The sequence below is a fragment of the Anopheles coustani genome, chromosome 2 (genome assembly GCF_943734705.1).
Source record: "Anopheles coustani chromosome 2, idAnoCousDA_361_x.2, whole genome shotgun sequence".
NCBI lineage: Eukaryota > Metazoa > Arthropoda > Insecta > Diptera > Culicidae > Anopheles > Anopheles coustani.
Window position 1 is genome coordinate 90912820 of NC_071289.1, and position 20943 is coordinate 90933762.

The 20943-nt window shown below is 47.0% G+C and overlaps 1 protein-coding gene across 1 annotated transcript in view; it reads right to left on the reverse strand.

Moving 5' to 3' along the window:
* Positions 1-2101: 2101 nt before the first annotated feature.
* Positions 2102-20943, reverse strand: part of LOC131266814 (protein still life, isoform SIF type 1) — a 70561-nt gene continuing 51719 nt past the window's right edge. The window contains exons 14-31 of the mRNA XM_058269461.1: positions 16113-16258; positions 15607-16018; positions 15232-15414; positions 14732-15160; positions 14448-14634; positions 14273-14387; positions 14045-14196; positions 13483-13796; positions 13218-13412; positions 13042-13150; positions 12646-12963; positions 12336-12493; positions 12045-12232; positions 10827-10998; positions 10510-10696; positions 10280-10430; positions 10034-10137; positions 2102-2181 (exon numbers count right to left, since the gene is read on the reverse strand). Coding sequence (XP_058125444.1) covers positions 2102-2181; positions 10034-10137; positions 10280-10430; positions 10510-10696; positions 10827-10998; positions 12045-12232; positions 12336-12493; positions 12646-12963; positions 13042-13150; positions 13218-13412; positions 13483-13796; positions 14045-14196; positions 14273-14387; positions 14448-14634; positions 14732-15160; positions 15232-15414; positions 15607-16018; positions 16113-16258 — 3600 coding nt within the window. The remainder of the gene's footprint in view (positions 2182-10033; positions 10138-10279; positions 10431-10509; positions 10697-10826; positions 10999-12044; positions 12233-12335; positions 12494-12645; positions 12964-13041; positions 13151-13217; positions 13413-13482; positions 13797-14044; positions 14197-14272; positions 14388-14447; positions 14635-14731; positions 15161-15231; positions 15415-15606; positions 16019-16112; positions 16259-20943) is intronic.

Here is a 20943-nt window from a genome sequence, read left to right on the forward strand (position 1 = left end):
TTACGAATGCTCTCCCTATCGTAGTCTCCAGTTGACTGTCGAGTGTTAGAAATGAAACACCAGTGCAAGAACAGCGACAGTAACAATCTGTTTGGTTAGGATTGTTTCTTCTTACCAGGACGAAGAAGGCCGTCCTGAACGACAAAAAAAAAACATGTTAAAAACGTGTGCCTTCTATTCGTGTATGCTGCTGCCTGGGGAAGTGAAGGAGGGCGAGAGGGATCCATTCTTGCAATCCAGGGTGAAGGTTGTGACCTGAATATGAGTATAGCGTGTATAAGAATCGATTTTCTAGGTTCTTCGGCCCTTGTAAATTGCATTATCCGGAGATCCGCTCTCTGCGCAGTAGTCTTAAGTATCTTACTTGGTTAGGTCTCGATTTTCTCTCTTTTCGCTTCAAACCGACACCCACATTGCATTCGTTCGATTATACAGTTTGATATTTAAACGCTATGCATTGGTTAGGATTAAAAATGATCAAAAATGTAAAACAAACTCTAAACAATCTCGTCATACCTTCAACACCATTTTTTTCTCGTTCTCCTTATTCGTTAGTTTAAATCTCTGCCCATCATTCGCCCGGTACTTGGAGCGTTGACTCAAAAAGTTATACTTTGGGCTTGCTAGAGCATCGAATTAATGGGTTTTATATTGGAAGTTTTCTGCCTTCGAAACTTACTGTCTGTTCATTGTGATGATTTTCATTTGCGTTCTTCATTTTCCGTTCGAGTGGATTCATCCCACTTGCCGTGATCTACGTCTTTTTCACCTCCTAGGGTCTTACGTACGTCCATCATATTGAATTCTTTTTCTATGGTTCTAGGTTAAACACGTTTCGAAGACGTTTCATTCAATTGCCACTAATACAAACATCGTTACATTTTTCTTTTCACTTATTCTTAAATTGTTTCTACCTTCGCCACATTACGCGGGTTTTGTTTGCACCCGGCATGGCTGCACTCTGAGCCGCGCTGCTGTTCTATTCTGTTTATACCAGTCAAAACAGTTTAGCGATTTCTTGTCCTTTTTTTGTCAATACTTTTATTATTTTTAACTGTGAAAATCGATTAATTCTCCTAATGTTTTCTTTATCTGATATCGCTTGAACAGTGAAATCAATATCATTCGATAACTTCGACGACGCACGGCCCATGACCGACGTCTAGAGAAGGTGTAGAGCTTGTGGAAACGGGATGTACTACGAGCGGGATCCGGATGCCTGATGGGAGCGTGTTTAAGTTTGTGAGTCTGTCTGTCTATGGTCGGGAAAAACTATGAGTGAGGGCTATAGCTGAGAAGATGAGATACGCAAAGGACACGAGTTTGCTTGGGGGAAACAACAACGGGTGACGTATTTGTTACAGTTGTGAGTGATGCCTACTTTGTTTCTCGACCTTATTAGACCTTCAGTTTCTCATTCTCAGCTGCCTTGCATATAGTGGAATTATTAGAAAAATCCTGTACCAATTGTATGATTCCGTTTGTTTTCCCTCTGTTTTTTTTTTCATAGAATAACTGTCTGCACGTAGTTTGGGGCTAATAACTATCGCCTTCGTAACCTTAAGAGTTTGTATTCGGGGTTTTGTTAAATAATTATCTACCGTTAGGCAAACCTTGATTTGTTTCCTGTGCAGCATCGAGACCTGAACAACCCCACGGTGCGTAACGGTGATTCCGTGTCATTCAGAGCGCGCATTATCCACGGTAGTGCAGGGAGACTAGAGTTTTCTTCTAATTTCATGCTACATGTATGACACCTGCAACGTGGAGTACTTAAAAATGCCTACGTGCTTGTAGTAAGGTGTATCCTTCACAAATCCTACCATGTGTTAGGCATTGTTCTGTGTACATGGCAACACTTCATCTCGATGTGTCCCGTGCCCACTCTCTATTGCTCTAGCTAACACCGTTCGAACCGCGACTGCCTCCTCAGTGCCTCAGGGGACTCGGAATAATTGAGTCGATTGTGCCCGAAACGGGCAGTAATAGTTGAAATATTATTGGTTTGGATTGTTTGTTCGTTTGTTGTTTGCTTGCTTGCTTGCTTTTTTGCTCTACGGTATCGGGTTTCAGAAAGGTTTTAGGATGATAACGAGAAAAGTTATTTACTTTCATCTTTACGCGATGTCGACGGGGCGTCACTTAAACTAATCATGTCTCTAGGCTTCCACACCGGGGATCCTACAATTAAAAAAGAAAAACAAATGGCCAGATTTAATGAAATTGTTCGAATGGTAGTGTTTTATTAGTTTTTGGTTTATTAGTTTTGGTTATCAAATCATTTTGGCTTTCGCTTCTTTTGATACACTTTGGTTTTTGGTTTGATTTAGTGTTTTGAAATTTGAATGCATCCAATTTCAGCTAACTTAACTTAAAACCTAGAGAAGAATAGTTTGGGAAGGGGAAGGAAGACCGGATTTAAAGGGAATATATTGGGAATCGTATTGGTTTTTTTTTCTCTCTCTAAAGTTATGAATTGCAAAAGAAAAACAACTGGGATCGAGGATCATAGTTAAATGAGTGTAGAATAGAAAATATTCAACAAAATTGGTTAAGGTAGGTAAGAAAGAAGGAAAAACTTAAAATAATCTTACATTCAGTCATGTAAAATACTAATACTGATGAAGACAGAGCTAGAGTGAGAGAAAGAGAAAGTTGATAGAGGTAGATTGAGAGAAGTAAGAACAGTGGGAAAATTGTCACTAAAAAAACAACGGACAACAAACATAGGCTACTAGACGACCGGAGTGGTACGGTGGGCAACAAAGTTGAAGAAACAATTTCTCACCTTCAGCAGCTTTGGTATTGCTTTGGCTTTGCTCGGTGGCTTGCTAAACAGTGACTTTTGTACACAGTTTTGCTGCTGGGGGAAGTTTTGATACATGTGGTCTATTTGCTAAGCTTGGTGTGAAATTTCAAAAGATGTACTTTACTCGTTTCAACAAGAACTTTTACGTTTACGCTACACTATTTACTAAGTGGGTCATATTTGGTAGGGGACTATGGGGGGATGGTCCGTAGGCAGTGCACGAATTTCGGAGCCACTACTCTAGTACGCTAAGGCCGCATAATCGAAATTGGGATTGTTCGACACTTTACGGTTATTAAACTAGGTGCTGCATTTGGTTTGAAACGAGCTCAACAACGAACATCGTTGATGAAAGACACATCAAAACGAGATAGAAATTAAATTCTTGTATCTAGATCTAGAAGGGAATAATAAAAAATTTACCACGGATTAAAATTGCATTAAAAACAAGAAACAACATCAATGTAAATCGGATAACAAAAGTGATCGAGTAAGTGGGGAAGGATGCAGGAAATGGATAACGTTAGGCAATTACAACGTCGCAAATGGAAGGTCGGAAAAGGATGTAAGCAACAACAGCAGATACTCAAATAGTTTTGGTGGTGTGTTAACCATCGGACACTTTCGTCATCGTGCGAGAATCCTCGTGCTCGTTGTCCCGTCTGTATCCTTAATTTCGGGCAGGTTTTCATCTACTATCGTTTCGACTAACATTGGGGTAGCACATATACCAACACAGCGCAGGGGTTGAGTAGTTGAAAAGAGTGTAACTAAAGGTGTGTCTGTGTTAGCTGTAGCAACAAATTCTACAATGTTGTTTGGGCGCTATTGCTTTCAGTTTCAGCCACGTTCAGTTCTACTGACACCACCTTCACCAAGCTGTCGGAAGGGAGCTGCATTCCTGTAAAATGCTACTGCTAAACCTAAGCTAACACGAGGATTGTGGCGGCAGGCAGGCGGGCGATCGGGGGTGTATTCTACGGCAAATACAGTCGTTCGGTTTCACGGCAGCATGAGATTCGCTCAAAGCTGCGTAAGGCTGGACATCATCGTCAGGTTGTCGTGAGTTTCGCTATTCAGTTGTTGCAGTCTCTGGTTTGCGGTTCTTCTAACGCGGCGTTTATGTGTGTACGAGTGTGTATACGTCTAACCGGAGGTTGTAGCTGGGAATGTTTGGAGTGGTTTTATGACTTTCATACCCGACCGTGTCTTTTGTCAATTTTTCGCTTGTGTGTGGATGAGTGTGTACATTTTAAAGTGATGTAAAAGCAGTTTACGTACATCATAATAATTATCCTTTAAAACCGAGCGATCAATTTAAAACATACTGAAGTTGACATTAGTTTAATTTCCCTAAGCCTTAGTGCAGTCCATTCCACTAAAACAATCCCAACGGACAATAATTAACAACCCTTTCCATTATTTGACTACTGAAAGAGCGCAAAAATAGTGCTGCGGAAATATGAAAATCTGTTTCGCCTCTAAATAAATATCTCCCGAGCCTGTGCCCCAGCAGAGCAAGGGCCCGGTTCATCCTTTTTCTTACACAACTTAATTCGTTTCGTGCCTTAGTAGTCCCTTCGCTTGGGCAACGAATAAGAAATAAAATTCCTTCTTTTGCTAGTTAATTCCTTTACTTTGAACTTTTGTTCACATTGCCTTGTAAAACTCTAACTAACGTTGCATTGCTTGTGCCAACCTATGTTTCTCACATCCCCTCCCATTTTCTCCTCCTCCTCCCGAACAAGCGATAAAAGATGCATCTGTAGAAAAATAGTACTCTCGTGAGCTACATTTTGATTAGAGAAGAGGTTCTTTTTTCGTTAAAATCGTCAAACGAGTTCGTGTTCGTGTGCGTGTGTGGATGTGTGGGTGAGTGAATATATATATTTTTTTCAATAGTAAAATCTTTGCGTAAAGTACAATGCGAAAGAGTGTTTTTTTCCACTGATAACAGCAAACGTAGCATAGATCAATGAAAACGTTATTCTATCTAAAGTGATTTATCCCGAACCGTGTCGTTCGTACGTAATTTTATAAAAAGTTTCCGCTCCGAGATTACTCATAATATCATTGGGTATCCGGCTACAACTGACCGAAAACAAAAGTGTATTAAGTATATCAAAACATGCTCCGTTTTGTTTCGTAAGGTACAGTACTCAAGAGATAGATATAGACGGCCGGTTTTTGGCGTGTTTTGGGCATACTAAAACGTATTATAACCGATTTGCGGCACGATGGTTTGCAATAAGTAACGAGCCATTAGAACAAGACTCCACTTTCCGTGTGGGCGAGCAACGAAATGCAGCCCTTTGGTAAAGAATGGAACGAGTTCTCTGGCACTGAGCAGCAATAACAAGTGTCCTGTACTCGATTGTCGATTCAACAACAACCTGTCGGCCCGCTTTCGCGTCGCGGGTAACATCAATAACGTTGGCTAAATGTATTAATGATTATTTTGTGTGGTATAAAGTAAAACGTATTCGTGCGAAATCGCAACGCACCGGCGAATTGACTAAACTAAATACAATCCCTTCGTACCGTAAGTTTTGGATAACGTTTCTCCGAAAAAACGTCCGAAAGTCGTCGTGTATTGGCGAGAGTAGGAATACGTTGGATTTAATGTATGTTTACACCTTTACCTCGATTCGATTGGACTATATTAAAATCGTTTATCATATCAATACCGGTAATCAATATGTGAATGGTATCTCCGCCCTGACTTATAAGATAATTGGCACAAAATCACAACTTTTGCATATACACATTCTCGCCTCGATCAAAAAACACTCGGCGCCATTGCGGGGAGGTTCGTTCGTGGGAGGGGCGGGCGCGAAGGTGCGTTTTTTGGGTATTGTTTTTCGTTAAGTATATGCCTGCCCTAGTGTAATTATGCTGCATGGTTATTGGTCTAAATTGAAGTACCTTTTCCCATTACCTTTGTTTATAATTTCCTAGCTTTAATTATTTCTAAATGTATCGATGCTTGACCCAAAAACCGGGCTCTCGAAGGATTTATATGGGCGCCTAGGCGAGTCGTGAATGGGGGGTGGATATGAGCTGAAGAGGAAAAGGGAAGGACAGGACAGGAGATCGTAATGCACCTCACGTAATCACTTAAGGTTGCGAAGGTATAAACGCACCTGTACGTCAACGATTACTTCGATTAGTATATTCAATTCTGTTGGCTAATATTGTTCCTAAATTGTTTGGTTTTTTTTTTCTAATCCTAATTCTGCTATTCTTTTCTTCCTACGTTTTAATGCACGCTCACACACACACACAAACTCACAGATGCTGTGTGAATGTACTAAGGGTAATGTTTGTAATGGTTCATCTATTTAGTTATCCTGTATATACTGCCTGGTGTCTAGCTGTCCTTGATTATTACTTTGGTTAACACGGGTTTGCTTTGTATTTTGTTGTTTGCGAGTATGATGTATGTTAATACGTATACGTCGTTTATATTTGTATAAATGTATTACTTTTTATTTATTTATTTTTATCATTACTGTACGTTATGGCTCCCTTATGTTGATGCTATGTTTTGTTAAGAGTGTAACGTTTGTGTGTCTAAACGGTAAACGGTAGTTCACTGTGGCCTCGAGGGACTGGAAGGTGTTGGATTAGGTGATGGAAAATAAAAATAAAAAAACAAAACAAAAACATAGGAAAAGCACATGCTTTGCTTGCACCTGCAAAAAGCACAGCCACCAATGTATGGAAAACTGGACGCTAGTTGGAAAACCAATGCGGTGACGGTGCAACCATAATTGAATTCCGGCGCCCGAGCAATTTTGCACGCCGTAATACGGCAAGCCCAGTGCAACAAGACATCCCATTTCCATTCCAAGGTCTCGGGCACCGAACAGGGCGATCCCCGTTGCGGCCTGCTGGTAATTTAATTTCGAAAACGTATTACCCGCTCTTGGGGATTGTGGTTTTTCTAGCGTGTCTCGGTTGTGTTTGGCAGTGGCAGAACTCGGTCAGGTGCAGGGAAACTGTATAACAAATTGTCCCTTAGCACGAAACGCGCGCTGACGAGGTTCAAGGAATTTACTTGTTGCACGTCTCCGCACAACCAATGCCAACCATCGTCAGTTTTGCGTTGGGTATCCGGAATATCTTAATTTTGGTGCAGGAAAGCAACAAGCGGAAGGGCGATTTAGCAAGTTTGACTATTTCCGGAAGTGCTAGTGTCGATTAACTAACAAAAAACTTCCATTGTATACTTTAAATAAGGATTTGGGGAGGGAAAATGTGAAGAAAAGCGCTGCTTCTTCGCTGAAATCAGACCGAATCCGTGTTCCGAAATGTTCGCCTTTATGATATCCACTGTGACTGAGGAACGAAGAACTGTGTTGTGTGCTTGTTTGTGGTAGGAGTAGTTGGATCTAGGTTTTGTCTCACTCTACATATGCCGTCCGCGAGGATGGCCAGCTTTGGCTATATAGTTATGTATGTCCCAGGCTATCATTAACATGTAGTTGATTATTGTAGTATAGTATCTCTCCTATAGTGGTTTGATTTGCTGCTGCTACAGGTAAGCGCCTTTTGATTCGGGGTTTTCGCTCACTCGTCCTGTTTGCTGTTTTGATTAGATTTAGTTTTGATTTTACTGCTACGAAGCCATCCGTCGGGCGGAAGTGGGTATTAGAGGGAGGGGGGTTTTCCCCGCAGTTGATAAGGATTTCTGCTGTGTTTCCTGTGTTTTCCATTTTTTTTTTGTGGTTTTGCGGATCTGTGTGACTTTGCGTGCGTGGTGTGCTGCTGTCATCTACTCATTATAGGAATGTATCGAAAATGTCGAACGTATACGGCAGTTGCATAGTGGTTAGTGTAGTGATCATCGTAAGTTTATCGTCTTCCCTCCCGTTATGTCTTGTATATCATCTTTGGTTCTAGCAGGTTGTGGTGCGATCTGTTCAGCTTATACGTGGATTTCGTCGTGATCGAAGGATGGCGACTTATCGAAGCTCGCCTGATGGAACAGCTTGGCCCGGGACGACTTTTTCCGTGCACGACTTTGCCGTGCGCGGGCCTTTTGCGATGGAGGCTTCATGTCCTGCATGATGCACTCCATGCAAGAGGCGTGCGTCTGGGACTGATATTGGTGTTGCTGTTGCTGATGGAGGTGATGTTGCTGTTGCTGCTGCTGTTGCTGTTGTTGCTGCTGTTGCTGGTAGGCCCGTCGGTCGTGCTCGATGCGAGCGTAGTGTAGGTTCGGGTTTTGGTCGTAGTCCAGGAACGAGGAGCTGTCGATGGAGCGAGATGAAGTGAGCCGATACTGACGCTGGGGTGAGGCGCCACGGCTGTAACTCTTCGGTATCGGAATGGGACCACGGGGACGCTCATAGTGCCGTTCGGGGGAGGGAGCCCGGCTGTAGAAGCGTTGCGGGGATACGCCTCCACCTCGCTGTTGATAATGAGGATGGTGGTGGGGGTGATCTTTGGGCGGCGAATAGTGGCGACTACCGCGACGCTGCGGTGAGAGGCCGCGAGGGTAGTTGGATCGGGTTGGTGAAGCACCTCGACTACTGTAGCTAGGCTGGGGGGATAGTCCGCGGCCATAGCTGTGCGGGGAACTTCCCCGGTAGTATCCGCCACCGCCTCGGCCGTCACGCATCGGTGAGGGTCCACGACTCGGGTGAGCGGATCGTTGCGGGGAAGGACCCCGGCTAGTGTAGGGTCCCCGCTGAGGGGATGGCCCGCGACTGAACGAACTCTGCGGGGAGATGCCCTTAAAGGAGGACTGGGGCGAAAGGGAAAGGCCGCGGGTTAGGGAGGTCTGTGGAGAAAGGCCGCGTGCATAGCAGCGGCTTGGTGACACATCCCGGCTGTATGCGTTGAGCGTTGGCGAACTTGAGCGGCTATACGACTTACGATACTCGCTTGGAGACCTCTCTGAAGAGATGCTATAGCGCTTTCGACCGTTGCTTCCCTCCACCGACGATGCATCGAAGCTTGTGTTTGGTGAGTAGCCGCAGGACGACTCATAGCCTTCGACCGAGCGCATCCGTTCGGCACTGCCAACCGAGGCACTTCTTTTAGCACGCCGAACCTTCTCCTCCCTGGTTGTGTTCTGATAGATGTGCGGGTAGTCCTTCTCCACGCCGAGGTACTCGCTCGATAGCGATAGATAGCAGCGGTTACTACCGGTCGCCGCCTGATACTGTTCGTAATCTGACGATAGATTCGCATCCGTCCGCGAGGCCGTGCTATCAGAGCTCTCGGAAGGTTTGCTACCGGTTACCATGGCCGGGCTGGAGGATCGCTTCAGAATACCCCCAACAACGCCTCCTCCGTTGGAAAGTTTCTTCTTCAGGATGCCACCTTCGGTGGCTTTTTTGATTCCTGCTGTAGTCGCGTTAGCATTGGCGCTTGGGCTCGAGGCACGTCTCGCCCTATCCGGACTCTTTTCGATGCGCACGTGCCGCTCAATGTCGATGCTGTTCCGTGGCGACTTGATCTTGATGATCCGAATCGGGCTTTTTTCTCTCTCCACCGATTTGGTGCGCTTGGGAGATTTGGATTTTTCGATCTTCGGACTAAGCGTGCCCTCGGGCGAGGAAGTCGCTGAGGAAGCGCTGAGCCGCGACGGGCCACCGTCTGCCACCACCGTCGAGGACGCTCCCATCGCCGTGGAAGACTTTTCCACCGGCGGTTCCGACGAGCAGCTATCATCACTCTTGCCGGACCCAGAACTGGAAGACTGCTCGAAGCCGGACGCTTGGCCGGGCGACATTTCGGCGGATTCGGTAGATGATTTCATGGACTCGGGAACATGCGCTTGAGACACCTTACGGGGGGACTGGGAATGGGTAGCTTGGGGAGCTGAGATCGGAAGTGAATTCTGCGTTTGAGTATGTGACTGACTGAGGGTGTGATCGGAGGTGTTAGCGGGAGGTGAACGTGTCAGTGGCGGTGAGGTGACTATCGGTGTGACACTGCCAGCGAGGGACGCTACTACCACGGTACTACCGGTGCCCTGCTGTACGGTCTGCTCGCTCTCTAGGTGCTTCTCCTTCAGGTTCTCCATGTACTCTACTATGTCGGTCTCTATTAGACTGTCGAGATTGAGATTCTTCAGGTGCTTGTCCATCGCGCTGTCCCCTGCACTATCGCCTGCTTGCTTCGGTCGCTGTTGTTGCTCGGGAGTCACGCCCTTGCTCGCGTCAAACATCTCTACTACACTCTTATCGCTACTAGGAGAAACTCGCTTACCTAGATCTTTCATCAGCACCGGATGGTAGGTGGCCGGCGGATGGGACGACTGTATCAAACGTGCCTGGCTACCGGTGCTGCCCACGGAGAGTGTAGAAGTGGTGCTATAGTGGTCGTGATAACCGAGTGAAAAGAAAGCGAAAACAGAATGCAAGTGGTGTGTTAGATTAACGTAACATATTTACGCTAGTTGTCATTGAACACTTGGTGCACTTGGTGCCGGAGACTAAGCCTGGCGTAGCTTACCTCAGCGTTAGATGGTTCGGCGTTTTGCCCAGAGATGACTTTGGCTTCACAGTGCCCTGTTGGGAATCATCCTCCCCCTCGGACTTGGTACCCGGGTCCGGTTTTTCCTGTTCGCGTTCACTCATGTTCCGTCGGCAAGCGGCAACTTGCTCTGTAGGTCATAGGAGTAAGGAAGAGTTTCGCATAAGTTGAATAGTACAATTTTCTGCACGGTCAAAAAGGGGTCCTACCTCCAACGTCGCCAACTGTCTTGCTGCGCATCCGGAACTGGCCACTGTACTGCGGAACCGGTGGGTCGTCCGCTTCCTGACTGCCCGAGGTCGTGTTATCGTAGTCGATGTTACCGGACGAGTGGCGCTGGTTGATCTTCGATTTCTTCGGCTTTCCGAGAGTCTGAGAACCTTGCATAATTTGTGGCTGCGGCAATCAAAAGGAAGGAAGGAAAAATAAACCCCAAACCGGGCGGAAGGGAAACAACAACACAATGCGGATGTTAGCGATAAAAACTTCATCTTCACAGCGGGCGTGTGCTTCAACATCTACGAACCTGCTGCTTCGGTCGTTCGAGAGTTTGCGAATTTCCGGACGAATTTCCGACGCCCGTCATCGAGTTCGTGCTGCCACCCATGCTCTTCAGCGACGGTATCGACATGTTGCGAACGCTTTCACGTATGATCTGCCGGATTGTCTTGAGGAACGCATTGCGGAACTCGGCGGTGCTGCGAAGGAAGCGGGTCAGGAAGTGGAAAGTGTAAGCGAAAGGGTTCGACAGAGCATAAATGAATTCCGCAGCAATGGCGAAAGTCAAACAAAGCGTCGAAGCGTAAGCATGTTCATCTTCGTTCCCGGAAGTTTACGTAGTGACAGTTACAAGCTTTCCCTGTTCCGGGCGAAGGATGCATTTTTATTTCCTCTCAATCCGGTTTCCAACTTGTGGGAAAACATACCATCCAAGAAAAACAGTGCACTGGCGCAGAACCAGTGTGTTCCAATTTAATTTTCCATCCAGTTCCCAGAGCAATCGAGTAAGTTCGAGCGCTTTCTTTCGGCGTCCTTCTCTTTTATCAATTCATTGAACGGAACATTTTCTCAACAACCTTGCACACGAAACACAACTTGTTTTCTTCAGTCACCGAATCGATGGCTGTAATGTGAACTTTCGTAAGCATTCCTACCATCCACCCAACCGCTCAATAATCCTCTGGCTTAGCGCAAATGCAATAAGACCGAGTTTGGCGAGGTTCAATCCGGAAAATAGTGATTGCTCGTGATGCGGTTCGTGTTTTCGATAAAGACCTTTGTTGGTCGGGGGACTGGGAGTGGGTAAATGTGCAGGAAGTAAGATAGTGTTTTTTCCATAAAGAAACTACCAGCGAAAGTACGCCGGAAGACTGGGGCGGAGATTTCTGTTTTCTTTCGAAATCTGTTCGAGAGCCCGGGAAGGATGCATACGAAAAACATGTTCTTTTATCTCGCCGCGCTGCAACGTAATCCGATTTAAATTAATAGATTTCTGTTATTCGCTACGGTTGGTTCGTTCCGGACACAGTTTGTGGAACACATGTATAACATGCTTATCGGCAAGGAAACGGAAACTCTCTCCTGCTGGGATATGCAGTGTTACCTTGTATCCCCCATCATAACTGGGACAGTTTGTGCAAAACTGTTCTGACGACTATAGCTTAAGTGGTTGATCCACCGGATGGAAAACATTGGAAATTGGATTTTACCTCCCAGCAGCAGTATGATGGTATACGAAACTTACCTGTTCGACAGTACGTACACCTTCTCCGATCTTCGTTGTAGTTGCGACCTGAGGTGGATAAGCTCCCAGAGGAAGTGCGAGTCCATGTCCTTGGCGGAGGAAGCCCTTACTTGTACTTCGGTGACCGGAATCAGCACCTGATAGCGGATAATCTCCACCTCGTTGGTGGCGTTCTTGCTCGAGACACCCTGTGGAAAGAACGCGAGGAAAGGAAAACAGGTTCACGTACAAGGAAACAGAGGTGAAACAGTGAAAGGAAGGGAAATTGTATTTTTTGGCGCCACCACTCACCATCAGCTTCTTCTTTTGACGCAAACGCTCCTTGCACAGGAAAACGACGGCCGATTTGAACACGAAGCACATGGCGTGGAGCTCCAAGCCCTTCTTGATCTTGCCGAGGAAGTCGGAAATGTTGAGCCACTCAACGCCACCATAGTACAGCAGATCACCTAGGTCGTTTGGTGGGTAAGAGAGGGCACAATTGTAGATCCGTTATAGCGTTACAGGAAGTAGTGTTCGGAACGAGAGGAAGTAATTGAACCGAGGGTAAACAAAAAACAAAACGGCTAGGAAAACGGGGGACTGTTGGCGTCCATACTACCAGGGCTGAGGTCGATCGGTTGCTTGCAGGACTTCTGGTGCTGGCGGAAGAGATGATCGAAGATCGCCCCGTACTCTTCGTGGATGCGCTGCATCTCGTTGATGTGCTCGGCCACCTTCTCCATGCCCTTGAGCGCCTCGACCAGGTGCAGATGTTCGGCCGCATTCGGGTCGGTGAGATTGCGCAACTGCTGCAGCAGCAACGGGTACTTCAGGATGCGCTGGATCGGTTTGATGAGGAACGACTCCAGGGTGCTGCTGTGCTGCTGCTTTGGATTCCGAGCGGCCAGGAACTCCTGCAACGCTTGATTGCCTTCATCTGTGTGCAAAGAAATTGTGGATGAGCGCCACTGTGGAAAGCTGTCAGAATAAGACGTTTGGTGGGACCGATGCTTACTTGGATGAAGCACTTTCTGTGCCTTGCTGTGGCTGGCGCAGAAGGACGAGTACAGTTTGAAGTGGTTGACGTAGTACAAAAATGCAGACCCGATGGCAAAAAGAACGTTCTGGAAGAATTTCAAATCGAACGCTGGTAAGTTCAAGTTCAGCGAATTAGTGCACCAAAATCCGTACCTTGAACTGGCTAGGATGCTCCAACTGATGGAAGTCCGGTTCCAGATCGAGCGCCTCCTCGAGGTTGTTCAAGAACTGACGCTGGAAAGTGACGATCTCCTGTATGTTGCCGAACAGGGCGGTGATTTCGGCGTTTGAGAGGAACGTTTCTCGCTTCAGGGGCTCCAGGTAGTACTCGAGAAGATTGTTCAAGTGCTGCCGGGAAGGATACCGTGAGGCAGTTGATGGACGAGAAGAACTACAAGAATTTTCAATCCACACTTACCTTCACGTACGACTTCTCCGTGTCGACCAGCTCGAGGATGACCTTGCGTAGCTTTTCGGCGTCGGTCAGCTGACGCGACGGGGTCAGCATAACGTTCGACATCGACGACGCGACCGAACCGGTCGGACTCGACTTGCGCGTCTCCTGCGGCGAGCGACAGAAGCCGGTGACCTGCTCGGCGGACTTGAGTAGATTCTCGATCTCGAAGCTGCTCGTGCGCGACGACGGCTTCGAGCGGTCCATCGCGGACAGGTGCGGATCGTTGGAGGACGGGGCCGGCGAGCTCTCGACTTCCGGCGAGTACACCTCCTTGCCTGCAATACACGAACGTCCTTCATTTGACCGAAGAACAGCGAGTGGGTAGGTGATTCGGGTGAAAATGCCATAGCACTACGTTGCACAACAACTACAGATAAGCAAAACAACCACTCGACCCGACACGCACGTTTTCCTGTGGCCCCAGCCAAGCGGAAAACCCCCCACCAGCCCCTCTCCCATTAGGGAAAGAAAGAAGCCATTTGCAGGGTTCGCAAAGGGAAACTATCGACCTAGTGATACTTACGCCAGCCCGGTGCAGGAACGATTAGGCCCGAGATCATCTCCTCGCTGATAACTGGTGGGTCCGACGGTGGTGGCGGACACACGAGTGACTCGATGATGTCGTCGGTGGAGCGCATAATGCCAACGAGATCCGGTGGCTCCGTGCGGGAGGATCTGCAGGGAGGCGTGGAAGGGATGGTCCGGAATGAATACCAGCACGCAACGCTTGTGGACAACGTTCGCAACTTACCTCATCATCATGCATAAGGCTTGCTCTTCCTGAAGCACACTTTCCAAGTACATCATGTCCAGGTCGGAAACGATTGCACCGTTTATCACAATTATTTCATCACCTTTAATGACACCTACGAAACCGATGGGTGAGATAAGACAGGGTGATCCACTTCCAGCCGACCGATTCTTACCGTTTTGCATGGCGACGCTCTTGTCCTCGACGCGGCTCACGTAGCAGCACAGCTCGTCCTGCCGGTCGGCGTTTTCGATGAGTTCCGCCTCGACCGAGAAGCCCCACATCTGCTCGAGCGTCGTTCGTTGTAGTTCTACTTGATATAAAATTTTCGCGCACACTTCGACCACCTCGTGGGTGTGTAGCTGCATGGGGGGGAAAAAACAAACAAGCACACGATGAAGCCAGTTGTCACGTGCTGTCCACACCCCCCCCCCCCCTCCCTCCCCTCGCGCTACTTACATATGTCTCAATCAAATCGTTTCTGTGAGGAACAAAGTAGTTGTGGTCTTCCATGTCGCGGCGCTTCTTCACCCGCACGAAGTGCTCCATCGGGTTCAGGTTCTTGCGGCTGCAGGCGCTGGCCAGGAACTCCTCGACCGACATGCCCTCGCGCAGGTACACCGTGGCGAACGTGTTCTCCGGCAGTGCGACCTTGTAGCTCTTCTCCGGCTCGTCGCGCGAGTTGATCTGCATCGAGCGCCGGCTGGAGCCGCTGTTCGAGCGCGACAGGATGGGCGGACGGCGCTTGGTCGCGCCCCGGCCCGCCAGCAGGTTATTCAGCAGCGACGGCGAGCGGGCGCAGATGAACGCGTGGAACGAGGAAACCGTAAAGACGCCGAGCTTGTTCAGCGTGTTCTTGGTGGGGCGCGACACGTGCGTCAGTAGGGACTGGTTGGAAGAGACGAAGAATGGAATGTCCAATCCAGTCCGCATTACGGGTGCAGCACCTAGGTACTTACCTTCGGATTCGGAAGCTCTCCGTTCTGCAGCGAGGCCATGTAGCAGCGCAAGCGGAACTGCTCGCAGTGCAGCCGCTCCAGGTTCTCTTCCCACTGCAAGATCTGCTGTTGGATCTGGTGGCGCGTGTCTCCGTCAGTGACGACACTCTGCTGCAGATCGGCCATGTGCTTCAGCTTGTGATCCTGTATCAAATGCGCAGAAAAATCGACACCAGTTTAATGCAATGACGTAGAGTGGCTTGTTAGGTTCTTAGGTCTTCTAGTAGTTAGGTTCCAATTACGGGATTGCTTTGTAATTCGGAACCTAAAACAGGAAGATAGTCTAGTCTTTTGGGGTCATTGAAAGGACAAAATAATTGATGAGGGAAACCATACCGATTCTATTGCTTTCTCCAGCCGAAAGATTTCCTCCTGCAGCAGGTGCAGCGTGCCGGTCTTGCCACGATGGCGGGCGAACGCGGCCGCGCACGCACTGTGTATGCTGTTGACCCAGTTCTCCAGCTCGACCTGGCACGGCGCCTGGAACAGGTACGCGTCACCGAACGCCGTGCTGAGGCAGAAGATGTAGTCGCGCTTCGGGTGCTCCGGGATCGGCTGCATGATCGCACCGTCGACGATGATCAGATGCTTCGGGGCGGCCTCGACCGAGCGGCCCTCGCGCGAGTCGCACGGATAGAACAGCAGGGTCGTCCCCTTCAGGCAGACCCAGTAGCCCTTCCAGCCGCGCTTGCGGGCCAGCTCGATCTGGTGCTTCTTGCGCAGCAGCCACTTCTTCACCGACAGGAAGCTGCAAAACCACCGGGGCGGAAAACCGGGTTCGGTTCAGAAAACGAAAAAGTCCTCGTTGGAAAGGAAAGGCGTCCCGGCCTCGAGGTACTTACCCGGCCTTCCGGACGGCTCCGGTGCAGTTGAAGGACGCCGCCGCCGTACCTGTTGCTTTCGCTTTGTACGGTGACGCCATCACACTCTCCCCGTCGTCCTCATCCGAGACGGCCGTCGTCAGGCTCATGCGATCATCATCGGATATCTGGAAGAAGAATGCAAATCCGGAAGCGGCAAGCGTTAGTAATGTCAGTCAGAGAGGCAACATATAACATAATCAACTGTTCCAAAACTGTACATTCGAAAAGCAACCTTCTTTCCAACGATTTTCGAACCACGAAGTATACGACCAATTGTTGCCACAATTCCTGGGACACTCCTTTGAAATGTCAACCAGGGTGAGAGTAAACATTAGCATAAACGCTTCGCCTCCCGGGCGTCGGGTTGACCTTTTGATTAGCGTACGGTGTCGCGATACGGCCCCACATTCTGTTATGCAACAAAGTGTCCACAGTTGAACTGTGTCCAGTCAACGGTGCTAAATATGGGTGGAGTCCTTCGTGGCGTGGCTTGTGAAATCGCACGGAAACCATGTAACATGCGAGAACCTGGGAAAGCGCATCCAACCGGTTGCATTTCGAGGCGGATAATTCGATGCGTTTGTGTGTGTGTGTGTGCAGCAAACGCGCTGTAGAAAATGATTACCAGTTTTGTCGACTGATTAAGCACGTAACTCCCAGCCCAGGATGTGAACGTTTAATTAAAAGCCATAGCCAAGTTTTTTGCTCCTCCCGAGAGGGGGGCTTCTTGCGGATGAGTTAGTTTTAAATTAAATGGCAAACTAATTTGCGTCCACCACTGCGTTACAATTCCTACAACGTAACCATGCGCTAGCCGGGTGGGGTAACTCAATATTGTGCGTTTTGCAATGGTGAGTTATTAATGTGAACATGGTGATTGCTTTACTGTTGCACCTCCCCAATTTTTTTTTTCGATTGGGAACAATTAAGCGTTGTTTGGTTAAAATTGAAGCGAGGATATTATGTTGATGAATATTTTTCCCTGTAGTTTTTTAGGTATTTTATTTGTATTTCAATTGACCTAGAAGTAAGCTTACAATACTGAAATTTTAATAATATTTCAACCCTAAATTAAGTTGATGTCCTCACAAGACATGAAAGCTCCAATAGTTTCATCGCTGAAAGGAAAACATTAGCACTATTCGATTAATTATTATTTTTTTTTTTTCAGAAGGGGCGGCCTGGCCGTATTGCTTTAATTAGTTGTGAAAAGATCTTTTTTGCATCGATCGTGATTCCGGATTAACATGAAATTGCCATCAATCTGGCAACAGATGAAACACGAATGTGGCAAAAGGTCAAGTTGCATATTATTGCATTGAACCATCCGGATCCCGTGTGATGAAAACTACATCGAGTGGAAACAAAACGCAGAGAGTGGACGCTTACGAAAAATCTCATAAAGCACAAGTATATTTCAGTTTCGATCGCATGTTTCCCGGAGTCTATATGCGGGTACGGGAACGAGTTTTTTTTCGATTGAGAAGTAATATAGAGCGATTATGATAAAGTGTCAGTTGTCCCCCAGCCACCTTGCAAAACATTCTTCTTGTAGCATAATGCTACACGTGTTGTTTGTTTCTTGGCGACGACGACGATGACAACGGGTGGACAGGTTTGGTTTTGGCAAATACTGGTCCGGGATTGCATCTGCTCCCGTGATGTGATTTATGACGCGATTTGCGTTCACGTGGTGCATGTCCGCACGGCCGGAAAACTCATCACATTGCGCCAGCTCGGTTGGCTCGTCGTCCGACCGGTTGTGTCAGCAAGAGCTCGGAGCTTTCCCATCGGTAAACATACCGTCCAGAAACCGGGCCCTGCCCGTCGAGCCCACGCCCAACCGACTCGATGATCCGATGCAATGTGAAATGCATCCCCCGCTTGGTAATGGATCAGGAAAAAGGAGACGCGATTTGTAGAGTGTTGCGAAGCTGTGTAAACAAGATAATAGTTCACCATCTTTTGCACGGTTGCCTTCGCCGTCGTCGCTGTCGTCGTCGGAAGGCACGATGCATGACGATGCTAGCAAAATCCTTTCACCTGTGCCGCACGTCGTCCTGCTTGTTTCGATGACAACTATGATGATGATGTTAATGACGATTGCTGCGAGCAAAGCAAAGCTCGGGAGCGAGCAAGAGCGAAGCGGCGGAGGAAAGAGATTGCGAGTGGATTGTTGTTGACAACCCGATGGCCACAATGGTGAGGGTACCGTGTCGTTGCGAAGGAAAAACCAACTCCCCCCATTCCTCCAATCTTTCCCCCGGCATCTCAACGGCGGGACGGGGGCTCAGCAGCATAGGCGTTCGGCCATGCGTGCCCGAGACCGTTGTTTTCCCGACCGACTAGCAACGGTCGCATTAGTTTTCTGCCCTCGTCATCAGCATCCCCTTGTCGAGGGTGCTTTCTGCGACGAGCGAAAAACGCAAGCAAGGAAAAACAAACCTGAAAACTGCACAGCCGGTGTTATGCAAGTGGTAGAATTTCCCGTCATAAATTTTCACTTCACGTTGACGCTGTGGATGCTGGCACGGTAGGCAGAAGTAACTTTCCCGGAACCGAAATGCTTCGTTGGTTGGGAGCAAAGTTTCACTGCAAGCGTCATCGCTTTTCCCGGGGACCATTAAGTGGCACGAGCAAAACGTACGAATGGGATGAATCTTCTGCATGAACCCCGAATGGAAAACTCGTTCGATTTGGGTGTTTATTTTTCTTCCGAAAATATTTGGAAAAACTCAATCAGGTTTCAATGAGTAAAAGTATTAAGTTTTCAAAATAGTTCCGAAAAAACATACATCGTAAATGAACCTTTGATTGGATTGTTTTTCGGGTTTACAAATTCACACATTCAAGAACGACCTACTGAGCTTAGAAAAACACAAAAGGAAAATTGGTTTCAAGGAGAAAACTATTCTCCTAAAGGGCAACAGGGTTGTGGGTTTTATATGAACATATTTTCCAGTGTCGAATAGAAAATAGAACTCTTCTGCGGTGAAAAAAATGTATTGTTCTTGAGCATTTCCCGGAAGTAGGGTCTTCTGGAAGTTGTTTCCCACTCTGGTAAGGTTCGACAATATAGTAGTATAGGCGGATAGAAAGGGCTGGAATAACGTACGAAAGGTATGATATACACTTTTAAAACATATAAAGAAAAACTGGGAGAGGCATAAAAAAATCCTTGCTGTAAAGTGAAACAGTGAAACGAACATCTCGTTAGGGTTGCATTTTTCTCCGTTTCTGTTCGAGCATGGTTGTGCAACATTCTTACGATTTTTTTACGGGATTTTTCTTTAATTAGCATCGTGGCACCGAGTGCTCCAACCGGTACGGTCGTTCTGCACCGGAAGTGGTAGCAATTGCACCGACCTACACTGTTCCAGTTTCGATTCGCCCCTAGAATGAGGGGGACGCTTCCGACAAACATTAGCATAACTGCGAGTGTTGAGGCGCGCAGCGGTTGTTTGAACGATAAACACAATAATGGATGGTGTTTGTCGTACGGTGCAGATTCAGCTCGTATTGTTTGGCGAGGTTTGCACATTGCTACCCTGCTTGCCCGGCATTCAGATATGCACGCTGCACACTTTTATTTATGTTATGCAACCGATCATTTGGCTACATTTCCTCCAACGGTCATCAATTTATATTTTCCTTGTCATGTAATCGTTCTTATGATACGAAACCAGACTTAGAGCAGACAAACTCTGGTTTGGCAGCACGAACGGGAGGTTGTCCTTTGGTGTACAGAACTGTGGGGATTATTTCTTATAACTCCACTTATTTCTAAATCTTGTGGTAGTAGGTCAACTTCTTAGTAATCATTGCCAGCATGAGAGCTTTTCGTTTAGGAGCAGAAATCTTCCTATATTTATATTTTCTATGGCACTGGAACATCGGTTGTTCAGTTCGGTTTCATGTTTAACACACGGTTCTCAGAACCTCTGTATGCAAACTCTTAATTCCAGCATGTTGTGTGTGAAATACGTGTATCCAGCATTTTGAAATAAGAAATTCTTTTCTCTTCTTTGTTTTTTCTATGACAGAACAACTTTTTTCTATGATAGAACAACCTATTCGATAACAACTATATTCCTGTAACAAGGAATTTACAGCAATCTGAACCCAAGGAGTCATGAAGCAACGATGCAGATTCTTGAAAACAGCACAGACTAGCATAGCCAAATTCAGAAATAGGCTGAAGAAATTTGTTTCTCGAATTCCGCTATCAATCAGATGAAACAAATGAGTGAAGTAGTCCTATCCTAGAATTATGATTTGTTTTTTCTGTTGTTGAACTTTTTCAAACTATTGAACCAAATATCGTTATCAATCTCCTTGAGAAACAGGTTGAAGAGGTTTGCTTCCCGAAATTCGCAATCAATCAGATTAAACAAATGAGTCAAGTAGTTCTATTCTGGAATTTTGCATTGTATTTTTCTGCTGTTGAACTTTCTCGAACTATTGAGCCAAATATCTTCTTCAATCTCCTTGAGCTCATAGAGCAGCTTGGAGTCCCAAATCACAGATACGGGGTTATAGCTGACAATGAGTGACAGATCGTATGGCTGAACTGATGATGCACCCATTTTTTTTCCTATGACTCATTTGCTACGAGCGTTATAACTGTTGCTTCCTATTCATTCCAGTTTATATGGAGGGTGAAAAACGGCGCAAGAAAACGGAATCCGCTCAAATGGTGACACTTTAGCTGAATCACATAACGGCCATCATTTATGGTTCGTTTTTGGCGGGAATCCTGAGGCGGGGGAATGCTCGATGACAGGAACGCTCGTCTACGTACTATGACCAA